Source organism: Equus quagga, chromosome 11, assembly GCF_021613505.1.
Source record: "Equus quagga isolate Etosha38 chromosome 11, UCLA_HA_Equagga_1.0, whole genome shotgun sequence".
Taxonomy (NCBI): Eukaryota; Metazoa; Chordata; class Mammalia; order Perissodactyla; family Equidae; genus Equus; species Equus quagga.
In genome coordinates this window covers 5,384,550-5,406,465 of record NC_060277.1, presented here as the reverse complement: position 1 = coordinate 5,406,465, position 21,916 = coordinate 5,384,550, and the positions used below count along the sequence as shown (strand labels likewise).

The 21,916-nt window shown below is 42.5% G+C and overlaps 1 protein-coding gene across 5 annotated transcripts in view; it reads right to left on the bottom strand.

Moving 5' to 3' along the window:
- The window catches only part of STX7 (syntaxin 7), a 47,788-nt gene that overhangs the window by 11,248 nt on the left and 14,624 nt on the right, over nucleotides 1–21,916 (bottom strand). For 3 of the 5 annotated variants that reach the window (XM_046675318.1, XM_046675319.1, XM_046675317.1), the window contains exons 3-5: nucleotides 3,008–3,077; nucleotides 925–1,018; nucleotides 112–249 (exon numbers count right to left, since the gene is read on the bottom strand). In XM_046675318.1, the coding sequence (XP_046531274.1) occupies nucleotides 112–249; nucleotides 925–1,018; nucleotides 3,008–3,077 (302 nt within the window). Of the gene's footprint in view, nucleotides 1–111; nucleotides 250–924; nucleotides 1,019–3,007; nucleotides 3,078–6,542; nucleotides 6,705–21,916 lie in introns of all 5 variants that reach the window. The other 2 variants (XM_046675316.1, XM_046675320.1) reach the window with 2 other exon arrangements.

Sequence of the window (21,916 nt, the reverse complement as noted above, 5' to 3'; positions counted from 1 at the left end):
TTTCCAAGATACTCACAGATCTTTCATGATTTAAAATACATGCCTAGGTAGTCTTTTCAGGGACCCTTAGAGAGTACTGTTCATTTTTACAATGCCTTTTTAAATACTTACAGATACTCTGGAACTGGCTCTTACTCGAGCAACAAACTCTTTCTCTTTCTCAGCTGCTTGCCTCTGGACCTTCTGAAAGTTTGTCAGCGACGTTGTGAATTCATCTACTAAGCGGTCCTTCTGTATTTTCCTTTGACGCTAGAGAAAAGTGGGGGGAAAACCTACTAGAATCAAGCTGTGAAGTTCCACAGAATTTGCAAAAGCAGGTTCACCACTAGCTGGCTCTTTATTTAATGCTGAAATTTTCACTCACTCTCCAATGACAGGGCCTTACTGAGGAATTCTCAATAACATTCTGACAATATGTTCAAATACTGTGTATCTTTACCTTGAAGCAAAAGGCCCATAACGCTGGATTTTTCACCTGAAATTGTCATCCTAAAAAGTGGGCCGTTATTTTAAAGTAATTCTTTTTTTTTTTTAGGCAAATAAAACCTTATGCTCTTACCTAAGTAGTAACTTCTGCTTAGTAAGCAAGGAAAGAAATACGCGCCCCTAGGGACCCTCACATCTTGAACTTCGGGCGCCCTGTGTGAGGTCATTCCTAGAAGGTCAGGAAGCAGTCACGCAGGAAGCACTTTCTCAGCACTGACTTCAGTAGGGGTCAGGGCATTTGCATGGACATAATCTTTGCTTTACTGAACCACCGGATACTACCTGGGCAATTAAGCATAGTTTTGTGTTCTGTGAACTAATCTCAAATAAGAGTTTATCCCCCTAAGTTCCTTTCTGGCCTAACAGTCCACAGATCCTGCAGCGCATCTGCTTTCTCGCACACTCACGGCACCAACAGTGTGTCTCACAGCTCGATACCTGTTCACTGGGGGTGGTGGGCAGGGATCCAAACTCTTTAATGTACTTGTCTGTTTCTTTGGCAAGCTGGTTAGTGTACTGCTGCTTCTGTTGCCTAAAGTGAGAGAAGACTCATTAGAGCCAAAGAACTAAGATATTTCTTTAAGCCACGACTCTGCCACTTGATTCAACCCTGATGAATAATTTTATAAAAATCGCTTTTTTACAGACTGGCTCCAAATTTTCTCTATGAAAATAAAATTTTCCAGGTTCTATTCTTTGATAAATATTGAGCAAAGATTACAGGGAAGGTCCTTTCTCACACGGGGGGTAACCAAGTTTTGAGAAATACATAGCAGCTATTTAGAAAGGAGGACGACTCAAGCCAACTCACGTTGAGCTTGTGAGGCGTCCGATGTTTGAGACACTGGGGGTGTGGGAGCCTTTATCTACAGCCCACAACGGGGAGCTCAGTGCATAAGTAAAGAGGATTTGCTGCCTTACACTGTGCCCAGTTCCCAGATCTTTAGGGCACATCCAGCCACTCATATTTCTCTACCTTAGGGGCATTTACAGCTGATAGATACTTAAAAAAAAAAAGAAGAGAGAAAGGAATTGGCAGTAAGTAACAGTACAAATTTACTATTATTTAAGTTTGCTGTGGAAAAAGGTAACAGCATTTCTCTGTAAAGGGAACAGAACACAATAAAAGAGGTAAATTACATCGGTATTGGTATCTATATTGCTAGAAAGCTTATAAAGTAAAAAGTAAGATTTCTAACTAAAGAATTTGACACTAAAAAACACCTCGCATTATTAATGTGATGCTTTACAAGTGACAACATCAGTACCTCTCATACACAATCTCTCATTTCAAACACATGCTGCTCACACTTAGGGTTCTTTAAAACAAGCAGATACTATGAAACAGTTTGTTTACATCTGTATTTGACTGATAAGGAAGAATTATAACCTACTTAAATCTACTTACCAAGTGCTCTGTCTTTAATATGCCTCTTTAAATCTTTAGAAAAAGTAATATAATTAAAATTCTAAAAAGACTTTAATGATGTCTACATTTTCAGAATCTCCACTATTAACCTTAGCAAAATATTGTAACTATTAAGAATTATGTGTTTCTATTCCATTTTATTTTAATAAGTCATGGTTTATTATTTAGATTTGGGGCATTTTTACCACTCTGACATGTATCTACTGCAGAAAAATATAATATAGATTAGAAATAACTGTAAATTCTTCAAATTGTACTTCAAAAAAAAATGAATTACCATTACCTATCTTTTAATTTCTTCTTCTTTGCAATTTCCCCTTCTACAGCTAACACTGTTTGGGATATCACTTATTACAAATATATTACTTGAAATTTAGAGCTGTAACTAAGACTGAAGATTTAGATTCAGAATGATGGATGAATCATCAGACCCCCAACAGACATGTTTTCCCTACCAGCAAAATGGAAATAGTTCCTTGGATCGCTCTCACTCCAATGCTGTCAAGTTCAGATGAGAAAATGTGTAAAAACACTGTAAAATCTCTAACACTACACAGTATTCTTGATGTTCTTCTAACAGCATATTAATTTACTGAAACGTATTACATAATGTCATTATAAGATTTTTTTTTTTTCAAACAGAGGCTAATGCTTCTGAAATTCAAGGATGCAGGTGTGAGCTTTTCGGAGGATAGTTCCCACTGGATACACATTGGATCTAAAACAAGGACAAGTCTGGCCACTGTAGGGCCTGCTGGCTGTGGGAAGTAAATCACACCAACAGAGAAGCTTAGAGAACCATTGTTCAGAGCCATCAAAAACAACATACTTAAAAGCTACAAGAAAGCAACGAAAGAAGTTCTGCTTTGACGGAGTAAGCCAGATCTATTTTATTTTAAAATAAAGAAAAACATCTGCCTTAGACTCTGGACAGGGAGAAACCTACACAAAAGCTTGGTACAAATAAGGAAGCAGAAATACTGTATTAATTTTCCACCATTTTCTCCAGTAAACATAACACTACCCACCATCAAGGAACATTACAACAGGTGTTTTTTCTCTTTTTTCTTTTTTGTTTAATTACATACTTACAGCTGTTGCCTCAATTCAGGTGAATCCTGAGGTGTCCCAAGCTGATTCAGAGTCCTCTGTATTTCTGCAGCTATTATGATGGAAAATAAATGTATAATTGTTACAAATGTTAGAGCAACAGAAATTAGTGCAAGCAATTGGGCAGTTAGAAATTAATACAAGCAACTGGGCAGTTAGAAAAACACAGAAAAACAAAGAGAGAGAGAGGAAACATTACTTGAAAAAGAAGAAAAAAGAAACGATTTAAATCTAGTTAGTGACAATGGATTATTTATTTATTTTTTTCCTGAGGAAGATTCCCTCTGAGCTAACATCCGTGCCAATCTTCCTCTAATTTTTAGTATGTGGGCCGCCAGCACATCATGGCCACTAACACAGCAGTGTAGGTCTGTGTCCGGGAACCAAACCGGGAAGCTGAAGCAGAGTGCACTGAACTTAAGAACTTAAGCACTAGGCCACCAGGGCTGGCCCCAACAATGGATTAATTTTCATGAGGAAATTGTGTGGGGACGTTAACATGAAAAACTGCACTTATGATCCATAAATAGTCACTTCTTCTCTATTCATTAGAACATTTGGTACAAAGGCACATGGACTTTCAGTTAACTCTACTGGCATAAGAATCAGGAGGAAAATAATTCTAACAATTACATAATTCATTGGAATATAAAGTAAATAAATTACAGTTAATAAATGAGGGAGGAATAACAGAATTAGCAATAATCACTTTTCAACTATCTATGTAACAGGTGATTCTAGCAAGGATCCTCAAAGGAGGCTAAAACCACAGGACATTCACACGACCTCCAAGTGTCACCACATGGACGACATTATTATAAGAGTTAACTCTACCACAGACGAATGTGTTGCTTAAAACAAAAGATCCGAGTTAGCGCCACAACGGTACAAAGTCATGAGCACCCTGACATGATGCAACAGCAAAGTCACAAGGTGAGCCGAGCGTTTCTCCTGCCAAAGTATTTAACCTGAATCTAACCCTGGGAAAGAAATCAGACCAACCAAGACTGTGGGATAATCTACATAACAACTGGCTGGGACTTTTTAAAATGTCACTGTAACAAAGGAAAAAAAAAATGAAGGGTGAGGTGTCGTCTAAATTAAGGAAATAAAAAACTCCAAATAGTAAGAACACCCAAAAGGCAACGTATGATTTTTGACTGGAGTCGGAATCAGAAAAAAGAAAATGCTGTTAACAAAAATTGTGGGGACAGTTGGAGAAGCTTAAGTTTGAGCTGGAGAGAGGGATTAAACAAAGGCTGAACATGCCAACCGCTGGTGAACCCGGTGAAGGGGGTACAAAGAGTGCAGTGTCCTACACTTTTACTTTTCTGTAGGTTTAAAACATTTAAAACCACAAGCCAGGGGTTTAGAATTCATGCTAAGCTCAGGATCCAGAAGTCCACGGCCACGGCAGTAAAGAGAGGCTCTTCACCAAAGAGGAGTCTGTAGGTTTGTGCACGTGTGTACACAAACCAAATGCCAGGTGGAAGTAAGCTGAAAATTCACCTCAAGGTAAGGAACTTTCACACTTCCGAGAACCAGAGAAAAACAATCCAACCCATCCACTCGTGTCATTTAAAGTAAGTGGTTTATTTACACAGCTTCAATGCGTTTAAACAGCCATTATTTATTTACAGAATCAAGGGAATGACTGTAACCAAAACACAAGACACCTTCTGCTCATGGATGATATAGTGAACACTGCTGCCAGGTCAAAGCTGAACAAGATAAATACTGGAGAGGAATCACGGAGCAAATAGCAACCGTTAACCCTTCTGCTAGTTTCAAAGAATTTCTTTTTGCTTCCTTTTTGATAGTAGATTTTTGTAGGGTGGAGAGATTTTCTTTGCTGTTTTTAACTTATGGCTGCTTGTAATTAGTTATATATTTCCTTCTCAACCTCAACAGATTTTCCTGGACTACCTTACAGGGGTTTAAAGCTTTTATTTTCAAAAAAAGTTTACTGATAAGACAAACTGTGGTGTGGCCCCCTCTAGGACAGAGGCAGGCAGCTAGCTCACCTTAGGAGGGTTCTCGTCAGAAAAAAGTCCTATCAAGGGAGGAAAAAACAGACTTTCAATAAATGACACCAGGAAAACGGACTAACCACTTGGGGGTGAAAGCAGAGAACCGTGTCTTACCTCATACAGCAAAATCAATCTGTGATAAATTATTAACTTAAATACTAAAAGTTGGAACCATTTAACTGCTACAAAAAAGTACACAAATGTATTTATTACATGATCTTATTTATGATCTTTGCGTGAGGTATAAAATGTTATCTAAGTATGATACAAAACTAAAAACATGGGGGAAAATATGACAAACTGACAAAACAAAATTTTTAATGTTCTATGAAAAATATGTATCTATATTACAATTATATATAAATAATGTGTGTTTGCTTATACATGGGAGAAAATATCTGCAGCATATGATGACCTAAGGGGTTAATATCCATAATATAGAAAAAACTCCTACAAAACGGTAATAGAAAAATAGTCCAATGAAAAATGGACAGAAGATATCTTGAAATTTACAACAAGCAAATGAACGTATGAGAAATTCAACTTCACTGATAATCAACTTTTCACATATCACCCTGGTAAAAATCAAGAAAAACAAGCAGGTAAGAATACAATCACAATCAAAAGCCCTCAGAAAACAAAAGGTAGAGACAGAGATAAGAAAGAAGGAACAACATCCACATGATGAAGAACTAGAAACAACTGAGAAGAGGTCAGACAAGCCAGTACAAAAGCGGATTGAGAACAGGAACTTTAATAATATTCACTGAAAAAATGAATAGCAATACAAGATTGAAAGTAGGTATCAATCCTGGAAAGGATAACTAACTTCAATGTATGAATGTTCAGCCATGAAAAAGAATTCACTAGAACTGCTTCTGAGAAGCCCAGTGGGAGCATAAACCCACCACGTGGTTATTTCCCTAGTTTGCTAACAGATACACTACCCTCAGCAACCCCACTTTTCATCCTCTCTGAGTAAGGCTCTTACAGAAAGAAGAGACAACGGAAAGCCGCTGGGGCCCTGCACACTAACAGAGCAGTAAACCAGAGCGACACCTACTCCTGTCGCATTGCTCAGAAACACCACCACAGACCTGGCAAGCTGGGAGTGGGGACGCCTCTCCTATTCCCATTTAACTGGCCTGGCTGGAGGTTACAGAAAGCAAATAGTCATGACGGCCATCAGAAGCTTATTCAGATGGTGACTCCAATTGCAATGCTCCTCAGAACGTGATCTGTGTACTGGAACAGATGGCCACAATCTCTGGCACCTTGCATAAACCTGCTGATCCATAAATTCTTTTTGCTCTCTCCTAAAAAACAGAGAGCATGAGACGGAGTTTGCTCTCAATCGGATGGGACAGCAGAGAGCCTTCAGTCTTCTCTCACGGTCCCACACACTCTGTACCTCTGTACCGCAAGTTAGTTCTCAAGGATACCGATCATCTCCTAAGGACATTACCCTAGTCCAACGCCCTGCTTACATCTGCGTTTAGGATCTGAAAAGCAAGAAACAACATGTGCTCTTGGGTGTCTTGAAGGATTGAGCACGCCAGCAGGTAGAAGATAAAGTCCATGAAAATCCAGGGCCCTGCTCCCAGTGAAGAATCGCGGTCCATTCATCTGTATGGACTGTTGACACACTCCTGCAAAGGAAATCACAAATTGCTTTTCTTTGCCGTCTCAAATAGAAACGGGGAACAACGCTTGGTGAAAATTTTATGCTGCTCCAACACATTTTACTGAATGCCCCAAATGTTGCCAGCTCTCGCTGCAACTCCCCAAAAGAAAGGCTATCCAGGAAATTCAAGTGGTGGGACAAGCAGCTCTACAACCTGGCTTTAACAACTGGTTGATGCAATGGTAACTCAAACGCCTGTGTAATATCAGGATGCTGCACAATACCAGTGGTGAGTCCCAAGAGGAAAACCATAGGAGTCCTTAGGAATCTTCGAGCAAAATCATGCTCTCTTTGGCAAACCAATGTTATCCTTTTGGGGAATAGTTCTGGTCTTGCTCTCAAGCCCTAGATAAAAAGTAAACAACGGTGTTCTAGGTAACCTGGTGACCTGAGCTGCCCACTGTGAATGAGGTGTTATGTTATCTTGTTGGTGTATCTCTCTCTCTGTTTTGTTCTATGTATGTCATTCAGCCTGCCCCTCACCCCAACTCCTCCAGCACCTGTTCAATGGGATAATAAACTAGCAATGGTTATAGAAATAAAAGCCACACGAAGGCTCACCAACATGGACTTACCCTTTCTCAGATGAACATGATTACTGGCAATGCCATGGTATCAATTTGCAGCAAAAACAATCAAAAGTAAATATAGTCATGCACCACATGATGACGTTTCACTCAATGATAGACTGCATATATGACCTGCTCCCATAAGATCAGTACCACAGAGCCTAGGTGCGTAGTAGGCTATACCGTCTCTTTGCGTAAGTACACTCTATGATATTCACACAAGGACAAAATTGCCTAAGGATGCATTTCTCAGAACACATCCCTGTTTTAAGCAATGCATGACCGTAATATGGCGCCATTCTTGGGGGTATCAGCCAGCCACCCAGTGGCAAGCTGACTGCACTACTTCCATCTTGGTGGAGGCAGAACTTCATGTTCACCAAAATAGCAGGACTATGGATCTCGTTACGCTTACTCTACTCCCCTCCCCGCATGATTCTACCAGCTTCCAATCCATGTATTAGTCACAATCATGGGATTCCACAGACCAGTGGTTCTGATCAAGATACTCACTTTGCAGAGAAAAATATTAACAGACTTTCCAAGGACAATGGGATTCACTGATCTACCAGAACTCCATTATCTAGAAGCTGCTGCACTGGTGGAATGTTTAATGGCCATGTGAAGACTTGATTATGGTGTCATCTGGGAGATAACATCTTGGGAAGCTGAAGTGCTAGGTCTTTAGGCTCACAAAAAGCCACTGCTCCAGGGTGCCATTTCATCCAAAGTGAGAAAGAAAACTTAGACTGGGGAACTCAGGAGTGCAAGTGAAGAGAGATACTTCACATTTACACCTAATTACCCACTTGCAAATTTTCTTCCATCCCTTGAGCTGATTTAGAGACAATATCCAAGCGAGGATGATAACTGTGTCTCTGCCTGAGAAGCTGAGGCCACATGTGACTACCTGGGGCCAAGATGGGCTACGGCGACTGAGCTGACTCTTAGGGGGATGTAGGGGTATGCCCACACCCAGGGGAGGGGGGGCGTGTGAATAAAGCTCAGGACATGAGCTGGAGGGAACTAGCTGATACTGTTCAGTCATGAGCGTGAGTACCATACAGCATGTGGCAGGAGCAGCAAGGCCCCAGGGTTGAAAGTCAGGGTGACTCCAAACAGCCGAGATGTTGAGAGAAGGCAGAAGGAACAAGGAGGGGCTACTAAGGAGAAAAGCATTAATACAGACTCAGCCTTGTTTCCAGCTGCAGAGTGACGACGATGGCACCTGTCAATATTTTCCTCCTTGCTCTGGGATGCATGTATTTAGACAATTTAACTCTTGTCTCCTTCTCTATCCACATCCTTCAGTGCTTTACACAGGGTGTGCTGTTCGTGGTTACCCTTACATGCTGGTCCGCAAGCTAAGGACCCTGTGATTCAGCCTTGGAGACGCGAGCCCTGGCAGTGGGTGCAGGAACTACAGAGGCCTTGGTTTCGCCCCTTTTGTGGAAACAGGAGAGGAGCTCAGGCTCCACGATGGACAGCAGCACTATGTGAGACAGGGGCTTGCTTTCTTTTTCAAGCTCAAGTAAGCAAAAAAGGGAAACATATTCACTGTAGGAAACAAAAAGGATGAACTGTAACAGATGTTTACTTTTGGCCACCTGACACCCAGAACTCTTATTGCACTGGGATCTTCTGGGTCATCACGTCATGACTGCTGGGAAGCACCATCACAGAAGCGGTCATAGGAGAAAAAGCCGGTTGTTGAAGTAATGACACTACTCCAAGAGTCTGGGAGCCTTGCCTACCCACCGTGAGTAACACAGGTGATTCCCTATGAGTGTCCTGGGCACAACTGCACAAAGAAAGGCCAGACTCGGAAGCTGGTTATAAGCAAAAGCTAGATTTACTTAGTGCTATTTAGGTTTTATTGATACTGAAGTTCCTTACAAGTCAAATGCTTTAGCTGATAACCTTCTTTTCACTCTGAAACAATTATCTCATAACACAGTATCTCATAAAGTGAAGTTTCTTAAGAATGGAACCACTATGTGATCGCCTAATAGAATGCATTTAATTAATGAGTGCTGGATGCTTTTCATGAATACGAATGTAAGACAAAGCCCCCTTTACTCAAGCAGCATGTAATCTAGAAAAGAAAAAAAAGACATCATATAAATCCAGAAAGGAAGCAGTAGCAATAAACGCTATGAAACTGCTTCAAACAAGGACCTGCAAAACAGGTGTTCTATTGGAGGACAATCCAAAAAGCCTTAGTGGAGGTGGCACCGGTATTGGTTTTGAGGTGTAAGAAGCAGGACAATTTACTTTAGAGACTCCAACCTCTGATACCACACTCAGACATAAACTGAAATGATCAGATTACCTACTGGTTTCCTCCACCAGAAGGTAAACTCTGTAAAGGCAAGGACGAGGCCTTGTTCATTACTGCATCTCTAGAACCCACTATACTGTCGACACTCAACGAACATTTTTAAAACTGAACCACAAAAGAGCATTAGAAAGATCAAATCTTATATAAGAGGTGACATGTATTTCTAAGACATAAGGTATACAGAAGGGGAGAGTCAAGAAACATAGATAGGGGTGCTCATTTATTGTTCATTCATCCACAAACACTTACTGGGCAACTGCTATGAACCCGGCACAGGGGAGCAGTTTCGGACATCGGCACCGATTCATCTGTGTTCCTTGAATTTGTACAGCTCTAACCTTGAGGATCAACAAAGGGTTATCATCTGATCGGGTGACAAAGGGCCCATGGAAACATAAATTTGAAATTATAGAATCAAATTTAGCAAACATATTATACGGCATTAGTTCAATCCTATTTTATAAATGAGGTTGACAACCAGACAGGATAACTGATTTGTCTGAGAAACCATACCTATTTACCAGACAAGCTGGGATTAGAATGTAGATTTCTTGGTTTTCAAACAATATTTTTCTGTGTGCTAAAAGAGCTAAAAGACTTGCAAAAAGATTATTCTATAATCCAGGTGTACGATAGCTGCCAAAGCAAACAAAGGAAAAGTAAGTTCCTAATTTGAAGGAGTAATTTAAAGAAGCTGAGCTGCTCAGATGTACGTTTCAGGGCCCACCAGTGATCAGGAGGACCCTTCTGTTTGGCTGAAACTGATCAGGAAATAACTGCCTGTCCTTTCTTCAGGTCTCATGAACTGGCAAGATTCCAGAGACATTTTACATAGGACTAGCTTTATCCTCTTACACCAGAGGTCAGCAAATGATGGCCTTTAGGGGCCGACAGCCTGGCTCTGTATAGCCCTCCAGTTAAGAACGGTTGTTACATTTTTAAAGAATTAACAAAAAACAAAACAAAAATATCAAAAAAGAAGAATACGCAAGAGACCACATGTGACCTGCAAAACCTAAAATATTTACTATTTGGCTCTTTACAGAAAAAGTTGACTGACCCCTCTCCTAAATTAATAAAAATTACTATAACTTTGTATTTACAAACTCAATTCAGCATGTTACTTGAGTTAGTAAGTACTCACTACATTACTAACTTTATCTTGTACAAAATTTAACAATGTTGCAAATTTTCCACTGAACCTGCACGTGCACTGAGTTGAATTTCTCCAATATTCAGAAAAAATATGTTATCAGTACATCATACGAGCTGGTGTGTATGGGTTATCATTTTCAACTGCACCTTTTCTCACTTTAATTTAGAAACAGAATTGTGGTTACTTTTTGATTGTATTGGATGAACATTTTTGTAGAGTAATTGTTGTATTGTTGGTGGTCTGATGGCTAAGATCTAGCCCTCTCACCGGCGAGACCCAGATTCCTTCCCGGCTCAGGGACCCACACCATCTGTCTATGGGTTGCCACACTGTGGCGGCTGTACGTTGCCGTGATGCTGAAAGCTGTGCCACTAGGATTTCAAATACCAGCAGGGGCTCCCAGGGTAGACAGGTTTCAGCGGAGCTTCCAGATGGAGAAAGACTAGGAAGAAGGACCTGGCCACCTAACTTCAAAAAAATCTGGCCATGAAAATCCTGTGAATAGCAGTGGAGCATTGTCTGACACAGCATGGAAGGGAATAGATGGCACAAAAAGGGACCGGGCAGGGTTCCCTCTGCTGTCCACAGCAGGGCTAGGGGTTGGAATCCACTCAGCGGCAATAACGACAAACTGCTGTGTTATTATCACTCTTTTATTTTATTACTCTCCAGTCTGGGGCTACGTCCTAGTTCTTTTTCTTCTGGAAGATATGAATAGTAGGATAATGGTTCACTGGCTCTTTTGCCATGTCCAAGTTGACTATGTTCAAAAATGTTTAAGAAAAATTAGTTTAGAGAAAGGGAGACAAAGAAAGGTTTCTAAGTAGATGACAAACAGGATGGTGATGTGGAAAAAACGATAATCATTCCTAGTTTCTCCCAAGTTGGTTCTACAGAATTTCATTTCATTATCTGGCCTGGGGTACTGTGAATTTATAGGACAGCCACAGTCAATTTTAACTGGCATATGGCCAACTTTAAAGGACAAAAACCTCATAAAACATGAAAATTAAGGAATGAATTCTTTACATGACCATAAACAGTTTCTTGAAGAAAAGTTCACCTCATACACGGAGATACAATTAAATTAGGATGCACCTTTACAAGAGTATAAAGAACAAATTACTTTTGCATATCTACAATTTAGAACTATTTGCATCATTACTTCTACAGAGGTGACTTTAAAGAATATATTACACTTTTCATAACATAAGGGGGACCTTATTTCCTACACATCCGAAAAGGTGTATTATCACTTCCTCAAAACCAAAACAGCTCGCCTTCTGCTGCTTCATCATCGTCAGTACCAGACACACTTTCTGTTCCACACGGGTCTGCTGCCATCTAGTGGATTACTTAAGAAAGAGTGCTTCATAGCAAAGAGTATTTTTTTTGTCATAAAACCACAGGCGGCCATTGGTATCAGCAGCTACGTAATGAACGGTGCCACCTGTCAGAGCTCACAGGCTGCGGGGGGCACCCTGCACCAGCCCTAACAGGCACACAGAGCACCTTCAAAGAACTGTCTCCAAATAACTGAGAACAGAATACAGCTATCTTCTCTTTTAGCACAAAACATCTCTTGCTCAACCCAAAATACCTCAGAGTTGTAATAGCCAATCATAGGGGAAAAAATGGTTAGTAAGATCCCTGGACAAGTGATTCTGAGGTTCTGACTCAGCCCCACCCACATCACACTGAGGAAGACGCAGAGTTTACTGCTGACCAGCAGCCTTGGAGCCAGACAGCCTCATTTGGAAACCTGACCTCACTCTTCCTGGCTGCTGACCAGGGGCAGGTACCTCCTCTCTCCAGGCGGTAACTGTCTCCCAAGTCAAATGGAGAGAAAATCCCCTCTCTCGTTGTCATGAACTCTGACTGAGAACAGTGCCTGTGGGCACCTTGTACTGGATACAGATCAGAGCTGACACGCGAAGTGGTTGTCGTTCTTCTCCAAAGTCAGAGAGAGACGGTGAGAACATTCTTACTGATGTATCTTAACCAACTCATGTGACCCATGCTTTAGGAGGGTACTGAACCTTAATAATCTCAATACAGTTATGAGACTTGCAGAGAGAATGATAAATATCCATTGACACACAATAGTTATAACCCACAATTAGGAGGGAACAGTCAGCTACTGCCTGACAGTGACAAGCATCTAGCAGTCACATACAAGTCACAGAATTGAAACTGAACAAAAAAACCCACAACTAAATATTAAAAAAAAACTCTGTTGTAGACTTTACTCTCTCCTCATCTACTGAACCCTCTGTCTGTTTTAAAGGGAGGTTTGGAAGATGACAGGAGGTGACATTTATGAGAACATTCTGGAAATGGCAGAGATCTCTATAGAACATGAGATGCTGTCACTGGTAAGTTGATTGTAATTAGAGTTAGAATCCTTAGCTTAGGTCCATTACAGAGTACAAGGTGTGTAGGATAATGGGTCATGAGAAAATATCTGTATCAGCTAGTTGAAAATAAGTAACAACACAAAAAGGTTCTAAGAAAAAAAATCAAGTGAATTAGTCTATTTCATATATCAAGAAAAAATAAAAGTCTACTAGAATTCTGAAAAGCACATCACAAGTGGAAAAACTCCCAAGAGAATTGGAAAGAAAGCGACTAAAATAACTGTGGGCTTTTTTCCAATACGCCGCCTATCTCATGCTCTGTCTTGTGACCCGAACGAGGAGCTTATCTCCCTTGTGGGTAAAAGCTGCTGTGAGCTGTGGAGAGGAGCCGGGCTGGGTGAAGAAGAAGGACCTCCTTTCCACAGGAGGAGTCCCGAGAAGCCGGCGGGAGCCTGCGCCCAGGGGCCACGCCCACGGCGGGCGCCTCTCCTTCCCAGCGCTCGACACCCGCAGGCCCGTCCTGCCTCCACGAAGCAGCCCCAAGCGTGGAACACACGGAATTTCAAAATCTCTCACTGGTTTTCTCCCCAGATACCTCAACCGTAGACAGGCATACAGGTTAACCAAGTGGAAGCTGAGGGCATTTTAAAGCTACTGTAGATTAACAAACGGGTAAATGTGAAAGCACGGTTCTTAAAAATCAAGTACAGAAACAAATCATTTGAAAACTGCATATAACAATACTTCGGATTTCTAAGACGGGCAAACATCGCTAGCTCTCTCTTAGCAAAGCTGTTCAGTCCTAACATTTATCACAGGACCTGCTGTTTACCTGCTCTGAGAGAGGCCAGAATCAGAGGAAACAAGGCCCAGAGGAAGACGCGGCCCCTTGAGAAGGTGAAGCCAACAGCAAACACAGGCGAGGACTTGCCAACGGGGAAGCTTCCTCCTTCCAGTCCTCACCTTCCTGAGCCCTCCTGGCCCAGCTCCTCGACGAGCTTCTCTCCTCTCACCTACAGCTGGCCCAGTAATTCTCCTGCTCCAGAGGCAGCTGAGTACAGGCCATGGCATGAGGCTCACCTCCAGTCTACACGGCAGGGATTCTCACACGGTTTCCTCAGCCCCAGTTCCTGATCGGTCCTCTCTGCCAAGACACTGCGACCCAGATGCTGCTAAAACACTGAAAATGGATTGCTGCTGCCTACAGGAACACACTAGAAGTTTGTTTCTGAATCTTCCCTTTTCCTCCTGCCTCAAGCCATATAGAACAAAGAGGGAGGAAAAAAGAAAACCCACAGAAGTCCTATTTTCAGAGAAATTAAGACCAAAAAACCTAAAAAATATGTACATGTGGCCAAAAGCAACAGAGCAGATCCTGAGTGGGAAGCCATATGGCTGGGGTGGGGGATAAGGGGCACTGCAGAGGGGAACAGGAGGCCCACTCCAAGACGTCAGCAGCAAACACCCACTTGCACAAGAAGATGTTGGCTCCCTGAGTGGGGCCGGGCTGAGAGCACCGGGAGCATAGCTCAGAGGTGCAGGCACTCTGCTGGGTGACGCGGGAAGGGGAGGCTGGGACCACACCCAGGGACCCAGAGGCTGCTGATCTCTGAAAGAACCCCTCTCTCCAAGAGGAGGCGGACGCCTCAGAAAGAGGTGCATCCAGGGGCCAATGGAGCAAGTGGGGGACATCAGAATGGAGGGGAAGCCCTTCTACACCAGGCTAGGCTCTGAGAGGTAGCGGGGGGAAATAAACAGCGCCTCAGGGCAGGACAGAGAGACAGGAGCTCTCTCCCTTCACAGCAATCCCGCCAGGAAAGTCAAACTCATTCCACTGAACAGCAAAAGAAAAGAGACAGCAACTACACAAAAGACCATAAAAAAGCTGTCAAAAAGAACAGCAAAACTCCCTACAAAGAAAATACAGCAGGAAAAAACATTGCCACAAAGTGGATCAGGTGGAAATTATAACCCAAAATAGCGCCACAAATTTTTTTTAAAAAACTCAATGAGGCAATTGCAGTTTTAAAGGAAGATCATGAAAGAACTCATAGATGAGATGGTCAGATTATAGGCACTGGCGAAGAAAAAGTGAGAGGAACTCAGGAAAGAAGGAGAATGACAAATTCAGAAATGAAGACTGAGCGACAAGGAGCACGAGACAGATCAGACACACGGAAGCAGGAGACCCACCATCATGATCCATTGCAGCAGAAGTCGCTTGGGGTCGCTTAGGCCACACCCCCTCTTTCTGATGGTTTTAGCTCCTGGCTCCTGTATCAATTCTTGGTGATTTCAAGACACATCGATGGTCCTTCCACCATCCTGGCCTCAGGTCTTTGCAGACCTCTCCACTGATCTTCTCCTCCATCCTACCTTAGTCACACACTTCAAGATCATACCAAATGCCTTCTCATTACCTATAGCTGTAACTCCTCCAACATCTCAGTTTCATACACGCCACTTACAAATGACCACCTCCTGTATGTTCAGCTCCCTCCCACTGGTACCCTGACTCCACAAGCCTCTGGCCCACCAGGACCTACCACCTTTGGTCCCATGGCTTTGCCACTTCCCCCCATGTCTTCACTTGCCTCCTGACCCAGCATGAACTCCACCGTCAGTCATCGTGTTCACTCTCCTGCAGGTATCCTCAAGCCCCTCTCTCCATTCATCTTAACCACTTGACAGATCCCAAACTCTGGCTGCGCCCAACACCGTGCCTCCTCTATTAATGAATGTGCCATACATCATTTAACCAAACCTCTGTTAGTGGACATTTTATCCTCAGATTGTATGTTGTAAAGCTGGGGAACTTACCATTTAGCTGCCTCCACAAATGAATCCTTCTGAGTGCGGGACAGATAGAGTGTGATGCTAACTATATGATACAGTTCTCATATCTCTGCTTCCACACTCCATTTATTTAAATGCTCAAAACCCTTGTTCGACTCACAGTAAAAGCCTGAGTCCCTACAATGGCTTACAAGGCCCCACCCAACCCAACCCCAGCTCCTCCTCTCTCCTCCCTCTGTGCTCACTGGCCTCCTCACCACTCCTCTAATACCACAGGCATGCTCCCACCTCAGGGGCCTTGTACATGCCATTTCCCCATCTAGAACATTCTTTCCCCAGACACTGAAGGATGCACTCACTTCCTTTAGATATCTGTTCAACTATCCTCTCTTCTGTAAGGCCTAGCCTGGCTCCCCCGGTATCCCATTTACAAATGCAATCCCCTCCAAGGATACCAGACCCACAGTGTATGTTTTTTGTCATTGCTGCTTTTCATAACACTTAACGTCTCCTTCCAGTACACTATATAATTTACTTATTTTATGTCTGTGTTCTCTCACTAAAGGTTAACTCCATAAAGGAAGGTATCTTGTTTACTTTATTCACTGACATATCTCCAGCAGCCAGACAGGGCCTAGCACACCATACGTGCTTAATAAATCCTCATGGAATGAACGACTGCACATAGAAGCACAAGAAATGCCCTGGGACAACATGACACAAGACCCAAAAGCACAGTGGTCTGTGACTCAGATCGTCCCAGGCTCAGGTAGCAGCCTCCCCATGCAGCAGCTGCACCACAGAGCAGGTGACTTACCATTCAAACGGAAACTTCCTCACCTGACAGGGCAGGCTGGAAGGCCAGATAACAAGGCACAGAACACAGATACAAAATCCCAACACGAGGCACAGAGGAAACAGTTAATAAAAGAGAGCTAAAAGATACTAACTTACAAACCTTCCAGAAAGAGATGTTTGAATAAGGCAGGGTGGACGGGCAATACTACACAGGTGAAATCACTGGCTGTGCGGGGCACCCCAACCAGCTCCTCCTGAGCCCCAGCAGCAAGGCAGCGCTCTGCGTAGTCACAAACAAGCGGCCGCGGCTGGATTTTTAGTTAAAGGCTTACACACTCCCCACCAGGAAAATGGCAGTCCACAGGCCTGCAGGAGGTCTTGCTGATGTCTGTGGGCATTCTCTTGGCCTTTAAATGGGATGAAGACCAAATTATCCAGAGAAGTAGGAGGCCATATTCAATATTGATAATATGCTACTGTAACGATCAATGGTTTCTTCTAATAATGACCGTGATAGTGATACTCTAACAACAAGGAAGACTGGAAAAAATAAATGTACCAAGACTCACAGAACACTACTTTGGACAACCTTCAGGTTCTTTCAAATAAATTAATAAGCAAATCACTTAATACCTGCTTTAAGGAAAAAACTCATCTGGAATAAGTATAAAAGGCAATCAAAATATTACCAAAAATATTAATCAAATGTATTGCTCAGTAACTAGTGAAAAACAACAAAAAAAGAGTCAAAGAATGAAGACAACAATTGTCTAGACCATTACAGGAAACAAAAACTAAACCAGCCCAACCTAACTCCTGCTGTCCAGCTCGGACATCAGCACCGGGCAACTGAAATGTGCAGACAGGCAGCAACATCGGGTGGCTGAGCAGCTGTGACACAGTGAACCATGAACTCTATTTTAATGAAAGAGAAGTCACTCTGTAATACAGTTACTAAACATATTAAATATATTTACAGTGAAAAAATCTAGTAATTATAATAATTTCCAAATAGGGTGTGGAAACATAGATATGAGAATTTTCTCATATACTCAGCATCACACTCTATCGATATAGAACTCAGAAGGATTCATCTGTGGAGGCAGCATAAATGGTAAGTTCTCCGACTTTTAAACATGGAATCTTCGGAAAAAATGTCCACTAACCGAGGTTAGTTAAATGATGTATGGCACATTCATATAACAGAAAATTATGCAGCCAATACAGAAGAGAGAAAAAGCAAGCAGCAAAACAATATGTAGAGTATGATCTCATTTTCATAAAAAAATGAAAGAATATAATTATGTGTAAATACTTCTGTAGCCATTCAGATTTATTACTAAACAAAAGAGTATGTAAACTGACTTTAAAGCTGTTTTCCTTATGTTGCCAATGAGTAGAAACACTGTAACAGGCAAGCGATGTTGGTATAAAAGCACTGAAAATTCAACTGATTTCACATTATTAGTCTTGGCTTACCTTTATAATCATTATCAGTAATGGCTTTAAAAAGAAGTAAATGTTATACTGAACGCATGTTTAATACAGGTATTTCTATATTTAACTATTCTTCTTATTAATGTGCTATTTAGCAAATGGAAACATCCTCTGGAATGCTGAGTTTTTCATTAAAGTCCCAAAAGTTAGTATTCTCTCATTCTACATCCTGTGATCAATAACATCTTCCCAAGCACAGTAATGCACATTCCTTTTTGAAATACACTAACTTACAACAAAGTGTAGAATCTCGGGGTTTAAAAGCAAACTTCAGCATCATCTGGGTTTCCCATAACTTTAAATCCCAGGGCAGCACGCCAGGGGGCGCAAGGCTGTGTCAGTTTGTTGGGGCTGCTGCAGCGGAACCCCACAGACCGGGTGGCTGAACCAACAGAATTGGATCTTCTCACAGCTCCGGACGGAGGCTGCAAGTCTAAGGTCAAGGGGCCAACAGGGTGGGCTTTTCCTGAGGCTTCTCTCCTGGGCTTGGCCTCCTTCTTGCTGTGTCCCCATGTGGCTTTTTCCCTGTGCCTGTGCATTCCTGGTGTATCTTACTCTTCTTATATAGACAACAGTCCTACTGGATTAGGGCCCTACCCTGATGACCTCTTGTAACCTTAATTACCTCTTTAAAGGCCCTATCCCCAAATACAGTCAGATGGAGTGTTAGGGTTTCAACATGAATTCTGTGTGTGTGTGGGGGGGGGGGGGGGAGTGAGGGAGGGCATAATTCAGTCCACAACAAGGACCTTCACAGAGCTTACGTGAGGGGAAAGCGAAAAAAAGTTGTAATGAATAAATTAACATACCTGTCAAGTATGTTCAGTCTAAGCTCAAACACCTCTATGAGTGAGTAACCTAGGCCAGTCCACAGCATCCTCAGACAGCCATGCTGGAAGGACCACCCACGACCGTTCTAACTTCCTTCTGCTGGCCTCCTGTTGTACTCCTCAACGCCACACAGAATGAAAGACCCTCTTCCAGAGGAAGCCGCAATCCTAGCTGCCTGCTAGGTGAAGCGTCCCCAGAACTTTCAAAATGCTGAATGCATCAATGTATCATCATTTGATTTCTTTACTCTTCTCACTCCATCCTTCACTCTTAGTAACTGTTTCTCTTTAAAGACTGAGCTCACAGGCATGCAATGGGCCTTTCCTTTAAGACTCCTTTACATACTTGTTTCTTCTTCATTGACATAATTTTACATTTCAGTCAGGGTATCTGAGGGCTTCCCATTTTATTAAACTGTCTTCCTTCCTTCCAGTGTCACATCTTGGAATCACAACATTCTCTTTTCTGAAATTTTCTGCTCTAACCTTTGTCAACCAACAGTACAGCCTCTGGATGGAAAGCCCTCGAAGAACACAGTTATGCATAAAGACTGATCCCCAGCTAGAGAAGAGATGATAGAGTGGTTAAGGAAAAGAACGTTTGCACTTAGGAAAAAATATAAGGACAAAAGATGAAACACAAAAGAATCCACAAGCCAGCATCTGAATTACCAAATGAGTGAGGAGATGGCTGCCATAAGGTCAAAGGAGAGGAAAGAAATGAACATCTATCTAATGGCTACTACATTTCTAGGCACACTCACCTCTACTTTTCGAAAACAGAGAAACACTGAGTAACCCATGTGGGCTCACTCATTCCACTTTTACTAAGGGCCGACTCACCAGTACAGACAGAGCCGTGAACAAGACACTAAGCCCTTTCTCCCAGGGAGCTGACATTTTAGTAGGGAATGCAGAAAAGAAGTAAATAATTTTAGCAGTTTAATTTACTGATAAGAGGCATTATAAAAACAAAACAAGTTAATGAGAAAAAGAATGAATGGAGGAAGCAAAATGGCCGGTCAGGGAAGACCTCTCTAAGGAAGTAAGCTTTGGGCTGAGACCAAGAAACCAATCACATGAGGATCTGGGAAGCTGTTTGAAGCAGATGACTAGCAAGTGCAAAGACCCTCAGGTAAGAATGAGCTCAACTGTTAGAGCAGCAGAAGGAAGTGCAACGCAGCTGGAATGCTGCAGCTGCAAGGGGGAGGGGGCAGGAGACGGCACTGGGGGCAGGGATGGGACCCCGGAGGATGCTGTGGGGCACGGCAGGGGTCTGTACTGGACTGTAAGTGCCACAGGAAACCACTGTAGAGTTTTCAGCCGTGGGATGATGACATGATATGACTCACAGTGTGAAAAGTCCACCCAGGACGGCACGTGGAGAACAGACTGTGGACAGGCAGGAAAGAGGCAGAGAGGACAATCTGGAGGCTGCAGTCACGCAAAGACACCACAGCGGCAGCTTGGACCTGGGTGGTGACAGCAGAGATGGAGAGAAATGGACAAAGGTGGCAGGTGGAACCAATAGGACTTGGACTGAGACTGACCTTGGGGGGTGAAGACTCATAGTCCTGGGGTTTGGGGTTGGGGGTACGGTAAGAAAGGTCACGTTCAGGGCAGAGGCATGCAGATGGTGCACAGCCAGGAGCAGCGGGTGCTACAGCTCCCTGGAGCACCCTGGAACCATATCCTCTGGTTTCAGTTCAGAAAACAGACAGAGTTCACTCACACTCGGTCATAAACAGCACTCACATTCGGTCACGCAGGGAAAGTCACCAACGAGACGGGAAAGCTGTCGCTCTGTTAGAGCTCCCCCAGACAAGACACCACCTTCCACACTGTCTCTGTCCTATGTCAACACCTTAGGCAGGAAGAAAATCACAACCATGAAACCGAAGCACCTGAAGTTTTTATCCTCAAGAGGAAAAAATCCAAGCAAATATTCTCAGATGTGTGAGGTTAGAAGTAGATATCCCAAACAGCATTTTAGGAGAGAGAGGGAAATCACACTCTCAACTCCTTTTACTCTACACACTGCCTTCACATCCACCAATGCCCACCCATGGACCACCTCAGAACAAAAGGAAACATCCTCAATTCCTGAGCTAAGACACAGTTCCAGGAAACTCATTAACTTCTGGCACTGCAGCTGTTTGCAAGCAAAACGTGCCCTGGCACCAAAAAAGAGAAGTGGGTGACATGCGCTTCCCTTTTGTGCAGTCATGCATTCAAACGCAAAAACAAGCGTCCCTCCACCAGACTCTCATTAAGAACGGTATTCATTCTCAAAAGTCACAAAGGGGCCCACCTGTTTATACAGACTTTATTTCATCTCAAAGTCCTAAGAACCTCATGGGGACAAGAGCACTGATCCTTCTTAAGGAACAAGGAAAGTACACACACGGAATGAGAAGCTAATTACAACACAGAGAAACCAGTAACATTCTTTCCAATTCTAAACAAGCCTGTGTTGAACTAACAGCTTTAATCTACCGGAGATAAATGATAAAAAAAAAAGAAAAACCCGAAACAATGAAGATTCAACATAAACATTTTTCAGTCACCTTCCCTTAACCTTTATAACATGGGCTGTTCACACATTTTATGCCTCCCTAGAAAGTCCCGCCTTCCCAAATCTTCTGGGAAACACAGACACACAAGCCCACGTGATAAATTACGCATATTTTAGCAGATACCTTCTGCACTCATAAATTCATATTTATTTATAGCTTATGTTACCAATGGATTTATTTTGTTCATTTTCCAAAGGCTAACCTTTAGCCTCTATCTTCCTCTTTCAGATTATCCTTTAAAATAAATTCAAATGCCA